The sequence below is a fragment of the Cydia amplana genome, chromosome 14 (genome assembly GCF_948474715.1).
Source record: "Cydia amplana chromosome 14, ilCydAmpl1.1, whole genome shotgun sequence".
Lineage (NCBI taxonomy): Eukaryota > Metazoa > Arthropoda > Insecta > Lepidoptera > Tortricidae > Cydia > Cydia amplana.
In genome coordinates, this window is record NC_086082.1 from 14192840 (window position 1) to 14211550 (window position 18711).

The following is an 18711-nucleotide window of genomic DNA, read 5'->3' on the forward strand; positions in this document are numbered from 1 at the left end:
ATGCAACCGCTCATGCGCCCTTCTCTTTCAACTCGAGAGATATAAATAATATAATATAACTCCAGACCGACTACATACTTATACATCTTATACAGTAATAAAACATTGTTCGTTCGAATGGATCTATAATATAAACGAATGTATAGAATCTAATAAAAAGAAGAATAACAATCCGCCTATTCTCAGGTCTTTATATGTGTGCGTGCTGTGAAAAGAGATTGAAGTACTTTTTTTACACACATACTTCCCACTAACGATGTAATTTAAGGAAGGAAGCTAGGGGCCCATGTTGGGTTGAAATGTATACAAACGAGTAAAAATAGTAAAATGTTGTTTTATCTTAAAATAATGTCTACATATTTCAAATAAATGTGTACTTAATAAATAACACGGTGCATTATTGCACTTTTACTGTAATTACTCAAGCCAATACGAACTGGTTTTTTTTTTACTTTTTTTTCAAATCACTACAACAAAAACAAATGTGTACTTGTATCCAGAAACAAATTTTTATTACAAGATCAAAGTATAATAATAATTCGTCTTAGAATGTGTGCGTGTAGTCTACAAAATTAAAGTTGTGTATATTAATTACGGTATAATAAAGCATGCGGGGGGCGAGGGGGCGCGCCGCGCTCTCATATTCCGTATATTGATTGTGTGCGAGGGGGCCGGGGCAAGGAGGGGGCCACGGCGTGCCCCACTCTGTTATTTTACGACACGGCTTTCTGTGTAACATAATTTTATTTAATTTTGTGAAATGTGTCGGTGTTATTTGTGAAAAATCGGGAAGTCGGAAGTGTGAATTCGAGGTAAGACACCGGTAACGTGTTGATTTGTGTCAAAAATTCCGTACATGTTGAATAAAATATAAAAGATATTTTATATAGCTATAAATTCCCTCGGCGGCGCGTACCTACAATATATTACACTGTCATACCGCGTACGTATAGTGTTTTTTACGGGCATCGTTCTAAAAATAAGTTGTAATAATTATAATTTTATGTAGCGGTCGCAGCAGAGTCGGTTTACTGTCGATTTATTCATCATACGCTGGTAGGAATAAATCGTGTGGTGTGGTGATTTATCGGTGTCGTGATTGGAGTGTTTGTGGTGTCCAGATGCAGGGGCTGGTGAGCGACAAGACGTTCCACCTCAAGTGGAACAACCACCTGCAGAACCTGAGCCAGCTCTTCACGACCATCTACTCGTCGTCGGCGCTAGCCGACGTGACCCTGTCCTGCCGGGATGGCACGCTCAAGGCTCACAAGCTTGTTCTTTCCGCCTGCAGTCCTTACTTTGAACAAATCTTCAGGTAACCACACTTTTAATATTCCATATTTAAAATGTACAAACGAAAAATGCCATGTTCATTTCAGAATTTAATCTGTTTCATTTGCTCACAATGACATCATTATTTTTTACAGACAGTAGCTCTGTTTTGCCACTAGCACGCCAATTAAATATAATTTTGTGAACTCATTCTAATCTTTCAAGATGTTTTAGTCACTTATTTTTACATCATATTTATTTTTAGAATTATGTGTTGAAGATTTTTGTTACATAAATGTTCGAATATCTGCATGAATGTAAATGTGACTTATCTTATGATAAGCAATAAAATAATTATTTTTACAAAGTAATTTTGTGATAAATTTCGTGATAATAATTTATTTGGGTAGTCATGAAGTCAAGAAAAACAAGTTTATATTTTAATGATTCATTTTATTGTTATATTTTCCTTATTTATAAATTAAGATAATTTTTTTTTAATCACCATGCTTACATAGAACAAGATGGTAACATGTTATTTTTCTCTAGGGACAATCCATGTCAGCATCCAATTGTTATCCTCAAAGGGATTCCATTCTCGGAGATCAACCTTCTGGTGGAGTTCATGTACAAAGGATCGGTGGATGTCCAAGAATTGGATCTACAGTCGCTCATGCACACGGCCTCCGAGCTGGAGATCAGAGGGCTGGCATATGAGGCTCGGGACAATGCTGCGCAACTGTTGAATGTGAACTTGGAGTACCCGACATACTCGCAGACACAAGTGCCTCAGCCACAACCACAGGCGTTCTCCCAGGCCCGCACTGATGTTGAGCGGCTTAAGCAGGTAAGATCTTTATATTGTGACTGAAAAACTTCAAATAGTCAAACCAAGCTAACTTTGCACCCGACTTTCATGTGACAAAGCCATAATAAAAAGTTGAAGTAATAAACTTCATATTTTCACATAAATTTGATACTTACGCTGACACTTCCACATAATGTCAGTACAAAGTCTGTGCAGAGTTAATTTTATCTCACTCTAGAAATCACAGCTTTAAGTTATCTTTTATGGTTTCTAGTCGATTATGCTTTTCCATTGTTAAATAAATTATTAGGATAATAAAAGCAAGGTAGTTTTGTAAAATTGTAAGATATCAAGTATATAGGTGATGTCCTTTTTGACATTGAGATTTCATAAATGGTTAAAATGTTCCTATTACATGTAGGTAAGTGAGGTAATATTTCCATTTACTATTTTAATTACTAATTATAATACACTCATGGACAAATTATAGAGGAACACAAAAAAAAAAGTTAAATGACTATTTTTGAAATTACTTTAAGTGCTGTAATCCAGTTATTTATTTTTTTGCGTTCCTCTAAATTTGTCCATGAGTGTAGTTGTTAGTATCAAAATATATACCTAGGGCTTCTTTTAAAAATAAAATTTATAATCTCAAATAAAAAATAGAACTGAAATGTTTCCTTAACCTTAGCCTTGATAAACAATATTTATGTAGGTAGGTATTTATTAAACTAGACAAATCTTAAAACAAAGCATGACCGACTTGAAGGTCATAATTAGTTAATAATTATTGTAATAATACCACCTTATTAACAAGTATTTTAATAATATTTAATAGCTTTGTGGCTAGGTTATAAATGCCTAAATTTTTAAACAATACTTCCTTTGATAATTTATCTCGAAGTTTCTACTTAATTTCTAAAAATAGTAAAAAACACGTATCGCACACTTATGAAACGTGTAACATTCTATTGTATATACTTACACGTTTTCTATCTCAGATAATTGTACGGTTTTCAATAAGATAATAACTATTTCAACAATTACATCAAAGCAATTAGGTGAGGTTAATTAAAATTTGCATATAATTATAGCAGTGCAGTCAAAGTAAAATTTTCCAATTTTGTTAATTAGTTGCATGATTTTAGTTTACATTAAAATATTATCTGGCAGTTTTAAATATACAAATGTAATAGCATATTTTATCTTGAAAATTAAGAAGTGATAGAAAAGTGATACTTCGTAAAATCTACTGGGTAAATGTAGTCATAATAATTGTGATCTGTCGGCATCCGCATCCCCACTGGAATGTTTTATCTGTTACGAGAAAAGTGAAGTGGCGTCATGAAAAAAAGTGACTAAGTTTATTCAAGTAGGTGTCCATGCATTCTTTTATTGTTATAGGTATTCGTCATTTGTTAAATTGTTATTCGTCACAGCCGGTTTCGGACCCTTGAGCGTGTAACTTTTTAAAAAATAAAAATCATGTTTACCTAAAATCGTACTTTTTATTAGTATTCTTGACTGTGGACAACAAAAAAATTATATTATACCAAAAATCTTTTAAATCACGTAAATACCATTTGTTTATTCTGTTTAAGAATTACTTATACAGTTGTATGTACGTGTTGGCGCCTCTTTTTAAGTAAGAAATACCTGTGTTAAGAGGCACCGCTCTTCTTTAATTGGTAAGTGCTCAAGATTGTAGGTATGTACAATAAAATAAGGATAAATTCAACGGAAAAAAACCCTGTACGTGCACCATAGGTACCTACCCAATAAACAAATGACGAAAATATCTGATGGTACGCGCGTCACAGTTTGTGGGTATACTTTGAATATAGTGAGATTTTACAGAGTAACAATGCCTATTATGGGGCCATGAATCTACAAGGAAAGGGTAATGTCCCTATTTTATAATTATAATACTTACTTCGGCTTATCATGTGTTCTATAGATGATGAAGAAAAAGATTAGTCACGCCAGAATTACCTATGTTTACTTAAATTCACGTCACGCGTTGAATCATTTGAGGAAGATTTTGGAATTGTAAAAGTACCTACTAGGTACATATGTAATTATTCTATTTTAAACCTATTTTCTTTAATTTAAATCGTTCATTTTTACGTAACTCAACTCGAATAATCTATTCCATAAATTTGTTTTTATTATAATTTAAATTTATTTTATTAAAATTAAGTAAGACACCTATATTTTATAATTTTGTATACTAAACCATATCTTTTTAGTCTTACGTATTAATATTTTTTTGTAATGTTAAGCGGAAAATTACACTAATCGAATGATTTATTCCAATTGTTTCTATTAAAAAGTGTTATAAACGCGTCAATTTTATGATTTTCATGCATTATATCAATTGCAGTACTCGCGCAGTTATAGCCATATTTTTTACGATGATATAAATAAAATAGATTTGTGTTTACGTCCCGTTTATTTAAAATAATGCTAGAGTTCGTAAAATGGGCCTGGGGTTTATGTTAATACAAACACGCCCCGTGCTTCGTGGTTAAAAATAGATTCCTGCCGTCGAATTAAGCTGTTTAACACTGAAAATGGAAACGATAAATTCTCAGTAGTTAACACTAATACGAGGAGAATCAGGAACAGGATTTTTTGTTTTCTTGTTCCTTAATTCCGTAATTTGACTACTCGTTAATCAACTACAATTTTACCTGCAAAATTTAAAAAATAATTGAACAACTATATATGATTGTATGTATAAATGAAATAAATGAAATAGACTTATCCTACCGTATCCGTATCGTCATCGTCGTCGGCGTAGACGTATCGTATCGTAGACGTCCTGTAATATTTATTTATTGATTTATCGCCTTTATTTCTTAATTTTATTATGTATATACATATTAACTTCTGTAACTTTAAGAAAACACTAAAACTGCGACATATATACATTTATTTACCTCTGTAATACGAATTTTGAATTGTTTTTCACTCTGTAACTTGAAATTAGTAATAAATCGGACAAGAACTTATAAAAAAAGTTGATGCGATACCTTTTGGACTTACCTATCCCAACTCCAAAAAACCAAAACCAAAAAAACCAAAAGTCCAAAACTAGTCAACATGTTTTTTTGCTATTTCCCTTGAGATTAATTTCTGTCGTGTTCCACTGTAATAGCTTTATGTAACATAGTCAAGTCCTCAGGTGCTATTTACAAGTACGTATGTACATGCAAATTAGATAAGTACATAACGCATCACTTATAAATAAGTAGGTATAGAGATAAAATGTTAAATATGAATATTTATCAACCCGTACCTGTTTTATTTAAAATTGCCTTATCGAAAAGGTCTCCATTAAAAGGGCAAACTTTTAAATTAATTATGAATGGCCTTGCGTCGCAAATAAACTTTCGGTCTTGTACTTGTTGGAATGCATAAAATCAAATATGAATAAATTTTACTTAATTAATATAGGTTTATTAAGTCAGATAAAACATTGACCATAAGGTTAGAAAAAAAGCGGTCAAGTGCGAGTTGGACTCGCCCATGAAGGGTTCCGTATTTAGGGGATTTATGACGTATTAAAAAAAACTACTTACTAATCTTGTTCAAACCAATTTTCGGTGGAAGTTAGCATGGTAATGTACATCATATATATTTTTTAGTTTTATCATTCTCTTATTTTAGAAGTTCCAGGGGGGAGGGGGGGGCACATTTTACCACTTTGGAAGTGTCTTTCGCGCAAACTATTCAGTTTAGAAAAAAAATATATTAGAAATCTCAATGTCATTTTTGAAGACCTATCCATAGATACCCCACACGTATGGGTTTGATGAAAAATTTTTTTTTTAGTTTCAGTTCTACGAGGGGTATTCAAAATATTCTCGGTATGAGAATGAAAACAAACAAGTACGAAAAGTTTGATATTTTTATTTTTCAATATACTCCCCCCCTATGTTCATACACTTAAAAGATCGATCAATTATTTTTTTTAATCCCTCGTAAAAATATTTTTTATCTTTCGTGTAAAAATGCTCCTCCACTGCCGCCTTCAATGCTTCATCGTCAGAAAATTTATTTCCACGCAGATCCTTTTTAAGATTGGGGAGCAAAAAGAAGTCGCTGGGGGCTAAGTCCGGACTATACGGTGGGTGAGTAACAGTTTTAAACCCACGTTCAACAATAGCTGCCTTGGCAATATGAGCAGTATGGACGGGGGCGTTGTCATGCAGAAGCAGAATACCTTTGGTTAACTTTCCTCGCCTCTTTTCTTTAATTACATCCTTTAATTGACGTAGAATGTTAGCGTAGTACTGTCCTGTGATATTTACACCTTTTTCTTTATAATCGATTAGTAATACTCCTTCACAATCCCAAAATATCGTGGCCATGACCTTGCCAGCTGAAGGGATGACCTTCAACTTCTTGGGATGAGCTGAACCCTTAATGTGCCACTGCATGGACTCTTGTTTACTCTCTGGGTCATAATGATGAACCCAGGTTTCATCTCCAGTAACTATTCTTTGCAGCACCTCATCAGGATTTTCACCGCACAGGTCAATAAAATCGGAACAACAAGCTACACGCATGTCTTTTTGAAGCCGAGTCAGCATTCGCGGAACCCATCTTGCACTTACTTTTGACATATTAAGATGGTCATGTATAATATCATGTACGGTACCAATAGAGAGATTGGTTACTTGTGCTATAGATTTTACCTTCACTCGACCATCTTCCAATATAAGTTTTTCCACTTTATCAATATTTTCTTGTGAAGTAGCTACTACAGGCCGGCCAGGTCTAGGGTCATCTTCAATACTCTCCCTTCCGCGTTTAAACTCGCTTGACCACTTTTGAATGGTAGATAAAGAAGGAGCAGACTCACGGTAAACACAATCCATTTCCTCTTTTATGGTTTTTTGATTTTTACCCTGTTTTGTCAAGAATTTTATCACGCATCGATGTTCTAATTTAGTTAACATTGTCAATTCGCACAGGATGTTCATGTTTGTTCAGCAATTGCAGAAAAACAAAAGACTATCTCGGTTCGAATTATACTTTTTTTTAATGTCAATGAATAAACCTTAGCGGCCAGTAACGAAAGAAATTTTAGAAGAGGTCGTAAGATATCAATACCGAGAATATTTTGAACGCCCCTCGTAAGTATGGGGAACCCCCAAATTTTTTTTTCTATTTTTGTGTGAAAATCTTAATGCGGTTCACAGAATACATCTACTTACCAAGTTTCAACAGTATAGTTCTTATAGTTTCGGAAAAAAGTGGTTGTGGCTGGACAGACATGACGAATCCATAAGGGTTCCGTTTTTTGCCATTTGGCTACGGAACCCTAAAAAGATACGTTACATAGAAAAGACTGTAAAAAAACCTAGAGCGACTACGTTTAAAAAAAAGTAAATTTAAAAATACCATTGGATATGAAGCAAAAGCCACGTTTACGCGCAGCATTAAAATTATTTTTCGAATATTATGAGTGAAAAACTTTTTTTTTTTATACCTAACGGGTGATGATAGTGATTATGCAGTACAGGATGGCAAAAAAATATTTGAAATATTATCTTTGTCTAGTATTTAATATAATCTACATTTATTATTTATGTGCCTAGTCATGTACCTACAAAATTAATTATTATCGCAGTAGGTAGATAAAACGTCATATGTACATTCTGAGCAAACTAAACTACATGAATTATAAAACTTAATTTTGAGCATACACGATTAAGGTGGAGGTGGGGTCTAGGTGTGACTGTGACTAATATATTGCACAATGGCGTTGAGTTGATCTATTGATTGACTGAACAACTATATTGTTACTGGCTGATCAAGTGATCACAACGCGTAGGTTAAGTGATTTAATGCCGTAACACACGTGGCTGTATTTGCTCAAATATTCGTGTTGCATCTCTTTCTAACGGCAAACGAATGTGGCGCAGGCATATAAAGCGATAGTAAATCATAAAGTGAAGTTTTGTTTTGACATGATTGTGTCTCGCAAAGCTTTATAATGATTTTATGGAATATGGATAAAGATATTTAAAATTAGTAAGTCCCAAAATTGGTAAAATATTCTTTGTATATATTATGTGCAACTTCTGTATAAATATGCACATATTCCGCCTTCGCCTGTCATCACATAAGAGCAGATCAGGCGTGGGTCAAACGAAAACTTTAGCAAATATGTAATGAATTTATTTTTATAAGGAAAAATAATGTTAAATAATATATTTGCAAATTAGTTACGTCATTACCTCAAAAAAGCGCGCTCTATTCTTTTTTTAACAATTGGCGGATATATTGATATGTAAAAACTTTGTAAAAATAAAACAATCAAATTTAGAACCTTTTGTTGAAGTCTGTTTACGAGTCAAACAATGTATCTGGCCGGAGGTTCTAGACAATTAAAACAAGTGAAAGGTGAAGGAACCGGTGCAATTATTTACCTATACCTTCGACATTTGAACTTGGAACTGAACATTTGCACTACTTTAGACGACACACATATCGTACGTCACTAATTTGCATGAAATTATAGGTATTAAGTAGGAAAGAAGATGTAGAAAGTGAAATCTAATTCTAAATTCATTAGAAATTATAAAAAACAAGAGCTTAAATATGGATTAATTAATATGATTGCGCCTGTGAAACTATATTTCAATCCCATAGTTATCTTGTCATATTCAATGAATTTGCATGCGATACCGTACCTATTCAGTCACTGACTAGATTTATCGGCCTAATAAGTAAGTGCATGTTTTTACAGATATTGTATTGTTTACTTATCAACGGTTCACGTACGCGAGTTACTTTTCGTACCTACGGAAAAATAATTTTAGTCTCTCAAAGTTGGTATCCCTCGTGCCTATGTATTGTGCACTTTAATGCCTAGAAAGTGTTCTGTATTGCAACCTCGCAAGCTGCCCACACATTTTAAAACATATAGCCCAATCATGCTGCCTAGTGATATACCTACTTATGAACTAGCGCCTAATGACGTCACGCATAATGAACTCAAATATTTTTTTCCATAAACAAATGACGTGTGGTTTTTAAGATCGATTTTTTATTACATTTATTTGCGGAAATTTACGTATTAAAAAAACCTTTGCTAATGCTGTCGAGGACGGTTAAATCTAATTAGAAGGCAAGGTTGTTTTTTTTATTAGTAATTTTAATTTTGTGAGTACTTTTTAAACAAATTTTGTTTTACCCACATCGGTAGGTATAAGTAATTAGTTGGGTATTCGCGGATATTTTTCTATCAATCACATACAAGATGTCACTCCAAAGTGTCAGTTGTTGCTATTTTACTACGCGTATTTTCACGTGTTCTGTCAGGGGTGTAAAAAGTTACTTCAGCGATTCGGAAAAAATCGAATCGCTATTTTTATGCCAACCAACTACTTGAATAAAAATATAAATAAAAAGTCTATAGGTTAATATTAGGTTATAGGTGTAATAGGTTTTATTGTATGCTGGTTCTGATATTTATTTCATAAATACATACCTACGTTACCTTTGCATACCTATGTTTCGTCTTAAGAGGCGGTTCTTTAGTAAAAATGGCGTCCCAAGTAATGTCAATTTAAAATTATTCTCATATTCAATAGATCCGCCTGACAGAAAAAACATGTTTATTGTTGGGGGTCTTTTGACAGGTGACAGCTGTCAATAGATATAAATATTAAATAAATGTAAAATATTTAAAATATCCTTATTTTTATTTGTAATATTAATATGTGACGTAGGTTACTGCTTGAAGTCATATTAAAATCGATATTTATTGCGCATTTACGATATCCAAGCCTCCTTTTTATGATGGAGGCTACAGACATTTAGATTTTATTTATACAGGTTGTTTCTTCAAGCCCAAAATCGCGAAATAAAATTGGCTATTTCATACATTTTGGCTGTCTGACCTTGGCATTTTCTATGGGAGTTTTATTTTGCGATTTCGTTCTCCTAGTAATAGTTGCTCAATATGACCTATACAGCCTGTATATTCAGCCTGTATATTCAGCCTGAAAATTATTGCAGGCGACTAAATAAACACCCAAAAAGCTATAAATCTTGAAGGAACAATGACGATTTTTTTTTTCTTTTTTCGAGTATAATCTTTTTTTTATAAATCGATGTTAGGTATATGCTAATTTGCAAAAAAACATTTAAATTAACATAATTGTTATCCAAACATTTATAAAGTAGGCACACGGTATTATCGCGGTATTAAAAACAAAATGTAAAATTCAAGATAAATATGTTATTTAGATAAGTCCACGTTCAGATATTTAAAATTTAAAAATATTAATAACAAGTACGCTAAGCCACAAGAGAAGTTACACCTTTTCAATAGGATCGCTTTTCGCTTACATATCTAAACAAATCTATAACCGCACACTATACCAGCGGCTGCTAGTACTAGATAAGTGTATTTTTCTTTGATACCTTTATTTAAGCAATATCACGTTTTTAATGTTTGCAATTACGTCACATTAAAATGGTACTCTGTACTTAATTTGAAAGTGTTTTTATGAGTCATTAAATTCAATCGACTCGATCGATATGAACCGGCTAGTTGGCGAGTGCCGACGTTTATTTCAATTTGCTGCATTTAATCTTTGCATTTAAATTGAATATGTCTAATATACCTACATAAAAAACGAATAGGGTATGTATACTAAACTAAATGCATATTTTAAGTAATATTTTGGATGCGAGTAAAGTAGTAAACTAAGAGCCATGATTTAGCCCCCATGAAAATTCGACTGCATATTGGTTGTAAACCAGTGGTTCCCAAAGCTGTCTGGGCTAACAAAAACTGCCAAATTCGGAACCCACGTCTTGGTCGTCTTAAATATGGTGCATGAAATATGTATTATTTGTACCGGATGTTAACCCGATCGGTCGGCATGTCGCCTTTTGTTTCAGGGCCCACTCAAATTTCGCTCGTGCTCGTGACCCACCAATGGGTCGCGACCCATAGTTTGGGAAATGCTGGTGTAATCTATTTTTTGAAATATATAGGTACTTAGGATTTACTTTGTTAGTCACTCAGTCGCACTCGCAACTCTATTTTGTGTCTAGACTAGACTAAATTAGACGAAATATTACCCTGAACCCTGAAGTACGTTAACGAGTTTCTTGGTCATATAATTTATCATATTATGCAGAAGACTCCATCGTTCACACGGTTAACCGCCAATTTGCAAACCTTATTCCAATTAAATAAGGTCCATAATCGATGGGAAGTTATGTGTTGCTGTTAGTTCTCATACGTTACGAAAAAAACCGGCCAAGTGCGAGTCGGACTCGCGCATGGAGGGTTCCGCACCATCAACAAAAAATAGAGCAAAATAAGCAAAAAAAACGGTCACCCATCCAAGTACTGACCCCGCCCGACGTTGCTTAACTTCGGTCAAAAATCACGTTTGTTGTATGGGAGCCAGAGATGTACAAAATGGTTTTAAAAAAGCATTTAAATACAAAATGCAAAATACTTTTCAGATTTACTATTTCAAATGCAAAATACCAAATAGTTTTGCGTTTTGTATTTCAAATGCTAAATGCAAAATAGGTATTTTCAAAATACTTTTTCAAAATAAAATACCTTTTGACCAAATCTCAGATATTTTTATTTATTTTAGGTATTTATCATGAGAAATAGAGACACAATGCCGAGCCGAACAAAAACGTCTAATAACATGGCATGGCACCTTATGCATGACATTTTGGTCATATTTATCAGTACGCGTATCAATAAATTCTGTTATGTTATTAATAATAGACCGTCGGTTCCTCTCTCTGCGGCCCTGACCACCGGCAGCTTGGGCCTTGCCCCGATGCTGGCGGCACCCTAGGTTAGGTTTTTTATAATGTGTTTATAATATTTTTTATATTGTTTTTTAAGTGTTTTTATATTTTAATTTTATATACATATTGTCAATCCGGAGGTCGCGGGTTCAAATCCTGGCTCGTACCAATGAGTTTTTCGGAACTTATGTACGAAATATCATTTGATATTTACCACTAGCTTTTCGGTGAAGGAAAACATCGTGAGGAAACCTGCATACATTTGCGAAGAAATTCAAAGGTGTATGTGAAGTCCCCAATCCGCATTGGGCTAGCGTGGGGACTATAGCCCGAGCCCTCTCGCGCATGAGAGGAGGCCTGTGCCCAGCAGTGGGACGTATATAGGCTCAAATTATTATTTTATTATTATTATACATATTGTAAAAAAACAACCTAAGAGAAATAAATAAAGGAAATAATACTCACTTAAAATAATGTAAAAAACTAGACTAACGAAAAGAGAGCCATGGCTCCATTTTGTGACTTGTGTGGCCATTTATTTCGGTTGATTGTGCATCTAGTTCTTATTTTATTTTTATTACACTTTTCTTTTATTAATAACAACTGGACTGGTATTGTTAAAAAGTGAAAAAAAACATCAGTTTTTATTTATTACGCTTTTTAACAATACCAGGGGGGCGATTTTTGAATTTCGATCGCTCGATTTCGTCACTCGAAAATCGGTGGAAAACGGCGAGATGCTGATTTTTGAAATACGAGCGATATAAATTGTGAATTTAGTGGTATTGACCACTCGTTTTTGATTCTATTAGTAGAATTTACATGCCTAGTAGTGGAGATATTACTGAACGAAATACACGAAATCGAGCGGTCGAATTTCAAAAATCGGCCCCCTGGCGCTGGCGCCAGGCGCTAGCAGGCGCCTCTATCGGACAAATTCGGCAACAAGCGTCATTCGTTCATTTCATTTTGTTTGACTGGTAATGTTGGCTAAACTTAATCACAAAGTATTTTGCATTTTGAAATGAATATTAAAAATGCAAAATACGTCTCGAAAAGTATTTCAAATAAAATACAAAATGGTTTTTACTAAAAGGCATTTAAATGCAAAATACAAAATAGGTATTTTGCATTTTGTATTTGCATTTTAAATAGAAGTATTTCAAATAAATCGCATCTCTGATGGGAGCCCCACTTAAATCTTTATTTTATTCTGTTTTTAGTATTTGTTGTTATAGCGGCAACAGAAATACATCATCTGTGAAAATTTCAACTGTCTAGCTATCACGGTTCGTGAGATACAGCCTGGTGACAGACGGACGGACGGACGGACGGACGGACGGACGGACAGCGGAGTCTTAGTAATAGGGTCCCGTTTTTACCCTTTGGGTACGGAACCCTAAAAAGACATCCAACTAGGGAACAAATCAAATTATTTTATCAAATACTAGCGACCAACCCCGGCTTCGCACGGGTTAACAAATTATACATAAACCATCATCAAAATCCGTTGCGTAGTTTTAAAGATCTAAGCATACATAGGGACAGACAGCGAGAAACGACTTTGTTTTATACTATGTAGTGATTTTGATATGTGTGTGTTAAGCAGTCCACCGGTGGACTTGGTCACTTTTTGGTGTATGATATTTATTTCAGTTTATGAAAAGAGACATTACACTAAAGTAATTCCGCCATCAGATCTGACCCTTCTTTCTACCTTAACGTATTTTTTGTATCGTCAAAACCTCCGTAAAAGAAAGGTAATTTAAACTTGCATGAGATGAAATATGGATGAGTAACCTTACACAAGGCTGAATATGGATGAAATATGAGAGTAGGGGAAGACCCTGGAAATTGAAAATGTACTGCTTAACCTAGAATGATGCGCATTCCACACGTAAAACAAAGAAAAGGGACGGATGGTAAGAAAATATTGCAAATAATAGAAAAACATTGAATACCCTAATTGGTAGGTAATGAAAAACATTATTCATAAACGCGCTACAAACCTCAATTAGCTAATAATCGTTTGTCCTTATCTGTCATTTTGACTTATTTATTTGTAAGAAAGGGGTAAAACATAATTTAACTAAATCAGGCCCGTAAAGTTTTATGAATAAGGGGCTAAATAAATAGGGTTTTTTACACAGTACAAAGAGGTGTCCGACGATGTTTCTACCTCTTAAATTAGACGTTATTTTCGTGTATTATATTGTATTGTTATTTTTGTTATCTTTGACTAAATAATTTCGCTTTACATTTATATTAGCATCATATGAAGTCTCATGAATTTATCTCGTATATCGTGACAGAGCAAACGTCACTTTTTAACACCGCTTGATATAAATAGGAGACTGACGCTTTGTCCTGTCATTATAACTCAAAAATATAAGCATCATATGACCGCCTGTTTATATTTTTTTATTCACAATATACCTACAGTTCTTAGAATCCGGTTTCATTACAATGTATGTATGTAATTAATTGATTCTCGTGTTAGTTTGTCATAAACAACCCAAATAAATGCAATTAAGGGTGTGTTATTGCTGTTTACGATGTTAAATGTTAGTTTTATTGTCAGACCATTCATATAAGGTAAATATTATTTCCATACGCATACGTCTGTTTCAAGATAGGTGTGAATTACTTATTTAAATAAAAATTATTCTCATAAAATATCTTTTGCGATTTGTTTATATAAAATTTGCAAAAAACATGTTTCACCTACCGCTTGTGGATGCTAAGCACACACTTTGTTATAAATAACAGCTTTCCAGTTCTTTATTCTATATCAATGTTTCCAGTCCAAAAAATATATAATTTTGTCACCACACCAGCTGGTAAAGGCTCCCATGATCGTTCAAAAACGAATGAGAAAGTTGGATTTTATCCACGTGTGTGGCAAAGTAATCGAAAGCAAATTTTGAGTCGTTTCCTTATGTTGGCTGGTAGAATTGATTGCTTCCCATCAGACGGCTCGTTTGCGGACTATCACATAAAAAGGACGAAATATCCATTAACAGTATCTTTCCTCCCCAGATCCACATGTACCAACAATCCATGATGCGTTCGGAAGAGATCCGGCGCCGCCGCCGCGACGACAACCCTGGTACGCATACGGCGGTCAACAACATACTCGCCGCCGCGGCTAGAGAGATGGAGGAGGCGAGACACGCGACCAGGGGCAACGAGAGGGTTGTGGCTAGCATACAGACCGAGCTGGAGCATGGTAAGTAGCAACATGGCTGTATACACATCAGACCTTATGTATCAACAATCCAAAGAGATCCGGCGCGGCTGCGACAACAACCCTGGTACGCACACGGCGGTCAACAACATACTCGCCGCCGCCGCTAGAGAGATGGAGGAGGCGAGACAAGTGACCAGAGGCAACGAGAGGGTTGTGGCCAGCATACAGACCGAGCTGGAGCATGGTAAGTAGCAACATGTCTGTATGTGTATACACATCAGACCTTATGTATCAACAATCCATGATGCGTTCAGAAGAGATCCGTCGCTGCCTCGACAACCCTGGTTCGCGATGCGGCCCTGGTACGGCGGTCAACAACATACTCGCCGCCGCCGCTAGAGAGATGCTGGAGGCGAGACATGCGACCAGGGGCAACGAGAGGGTTGTGGCTAGCATACAGACCGAGCTGGAGCATGGTAAGTAGCAACATGGCTGTATACACATCAGACCTTATGTATCAACAATCCATGATGCGTTCAGAAGAGATCCGTCGCTGCCTCGACAACCCTGGTTCGCATGCGGCCCTGGTACGGCGGTCAACAACATACTCGCCGCCGCCGCTAGAGAGATGCTGGAGGCGAGACATGCGACCAGGGGCAACGAGAGGGTTGTAGCCAGCATACAGACCGAGCTGGTGCATGGACAGCATGGTAAGTAGCAACATGTCTGTATACGCCATCAAACCACATGTATCAGCAATCCATGATGCGTTCAGAAGAGATCCGTCGCTGCCTCGACAAGCCTTGGACGCATACGGCGGTCAACAACATACTCGCCGCCGCGGCTCAGCATGAACATGGTGAGTGGCAACCCTAATTGAATGCAATACGCGCCTGTTTTAGAGAAATAGAAGAGGCTCGGCTTGTGCCTCGGGGCGAAGATGTGGCCAGCATACAGCTCCTTTCTCGAAGGTTTGAAGTCGTATCAGTCTGAAAATACAACAGGCGACAGTGCATTCCACGGTTTAGCTGAACGAGGCACAAAGTTTCTGGAGAGACGCACAGTTGAGGACTGACAACCATCTAGGTATTCTAGGCGATGAAGCCGTCTTCATGGAAACGTTGTCACTTCTTATGTAATCGTACGTAAGAAGTTGTGTCCAGTTTCTTAGCTAAATAAAAGATAAAACCCTAAAGACGCCTTGGTATATCGCAGAAGCTACTTGCGTATTTCGCGGAAGTGATTTGGTTTAATGTTACAACTTACAACGTAACTTTATCAATCACTCGACACCAGTAGGCTGGTTTATATTTAACTGGAATAGTTATTTTTAAATTTACAAGCATAACGTAGCTACACATATAAAGTGTCATTCTATGGAACTTGCTAATTATGTAAACAAACCGCCATATTGAAATTGTCTCTGAATGATTATTTTACTAGTGACTTTTGTTTACATAGCTACCAAGTTCCATATAATGACACCATAACTCCTTATTTATTAAATATTGACAGTCCAAAAAAACTTTTTAACTGCTATCCTTAAAAAAGGAGATTTTCTGGACTTCTTCTTTATCTATTATTTTTTACGATATATTCCCTGTTTTTAAACCAATTTTTTTTCTAAATATAATGATGAATTAACACAGGATTGTCTGAAGACATTTACTTTTCTTTTATAGTCAGAATCTTTGTAAAGTAATATTTGACTTGTGATATATAGCTAATACAGTTAAAGTCTTATATAATAATAATTATAAAGCTCTGTGTTTGTCCTATTGGCTTACAAATGTTTTTTTTTTTATTACAGTAAAATCTCAGTAATCCGGCACTAATGCGGACACAAGAGAGCCGGATTACTGGAAGTTAGAGCAAATCTGCATATTATTGATGTGTTCTAAAGAACCTATGTCGTAGAAATAATTTTACTAAATACTAAATTCAAAGATAATTCTACTCTTATCTGGAATTTAGCCATTTGTGAAGAGATTGTAGGGCGAAAATGTAAGCGCACATAGTAAACTAGGACATAGAATGATCATTTGTACTTATCACAGTATTAGTGTCGGATTACTGGGTATACCGGACCATCGAAGTGCCGGATTATCGAGATTTCACTGTATATGTTGTAACGGCCCGTCCCTCCCCAGCCGCCGCGACGTCGACCCCCGACAAGCAGGAGGACGAGAGGCCGAAGAAGCGCACCTCCATCCTGTCTCCCGATGACGACAAGTTGCGCGCCAAGAAGAAAATGACCGTCCGCTTCCAAGACGACAAGACTGACGAACGCCCTAACAAGGTTCATTCGCCGGGTGAGTTGTGTCATAGAGAAATAAAGACAAGAGTGCTCACTCCATACATCAGTTCAGACTATTACTTTCAGTGTCTACATCTAGCATCGAGTAGCGGAACTATCAGTACTGCTACTTGACAATAGATGTAGCACCGACCGGAAAGTCTTATCTCAACAGCATAAAGAGTTTCCGGTCGGTGCTACATCTATTGTCAAGTAGCAGTACTGATAGTTCCGCTACTCGATGCTAGATGCTAATAGTCTTTTTGGTACTAAAACTGATGTATGGAGTGAGCACTCTATGTATTTTTTTCTCTATGGTTGTGTCAAACGTTCTCTGATATTTTCCTGAATCCAGTTAAAATACTACTGGATCAGGCATGAGGGGTGGGGGGAAATGACCGAACGGGATAGTCTTATGCATCTTTCGGTAAGAGTAGCAGCGAAAGCGCTATTATTGTTTGTCCTTGTCACAGTCGCACATTTTTTTATTCCTTACCATGAATTTGGATTATAGTGGGCAACAAATAAATTCGACCAATCATAGTGTCGCATTGCCTATGTTTTGTCCCTCACGGACGCACGCGTATACCACATCTATTAGGATCCTACCATCTATGGTTATTTTAAATCCTGCCGTAAAATGTATACCGTTTGAGGCTAAGATGATGATGAGATGACTGTCCGCTTCTGAAACGACAAGACTGAAAATGAAAATGATGAAAATGAAAGTTTATTGGTAACAATGGTTACAAGTCTGTTTAAGTCTATTTTTAACCTACATACACAAACATGGTAAGTTAGGATTTTTTACAGACAAATTCACAATTTGGAAATTCATTACGTATACATTTATATAATTATATTACATTCATTTTACTATATATATAAGATTCATTATTGTCTATATGTGTTTCATTGAAATTAATAATTATTTAATTTATCATTATATTAATAAGCGCAGAACGCCCTAACAAGGTTAATTCGCCGGGTGAGTTGTGTGAAACGATCTCTGTTACTTAAAATCCTGCAGTCAAATGTAGACTGTTTGCGGCTAAGGAGATGACTGCTCGCTTCTAAAACGACAAGACTGACGAACGCCGTAACAAGGTTAATTCGCCGGGTGAGTTGTGTCAAATGTTCTTTGTTTTGTTTTATAATCTGGTTGCCACACGTATCGGCCTGTCAGTTAGAACAAAAAGTTGACAGTTCCGAACAACTGACAGGCCGATACCGTCCGGCGGATTGTTAATCAGTGGGCCCCTTAAGACCCCCCCTTTTTATTTTTTAAAGAGGGGAAATGCTTTATGCATACCACCCGGCGCGGGGACGAGCCGG

General features: G+C 35.7%; 1 protein-coding gene across 1 annotated transcript in view; it reads left to right on the forward strand.

Moving 5' to 3' along the window:
• The first annotated feature begins 500 nt into the window (after nucleotides 1-500).
• Nucleotides 501-18711, forward strand: part of LOC134654232 (uncharacterized) — a 42678-nt gene continuing 24467 nt past the window's right edge. Inside the window, exons 1-6 of the mRNA XM_063509702.1 lie at nucleotides 501-812; nucleotides 1122-1315; nucleotides 1822-2119; nucleotides 14930-15119; nucleotides 17231-17379; nucleotides 18352-18364. Of these exons, the coding sequence (XP_063365772.1) occupies nucleotides 1122-1315; nucleotides 1822-2119; nucleotides 14930-15119; nucleotides 17231-17379; nucleotides 18352-18364 (844 nt within the window). The 5' untranslated portion in view covers nucleotides 501-812. The remainder of the gene's footprint in view (nucleotides 813-1121; nucleotides 1316-1821; nucleotides 2120-14929; nucleotides 15120-17230; nucleotides 17380-18351; nucleotides 18365-18711) is intronic.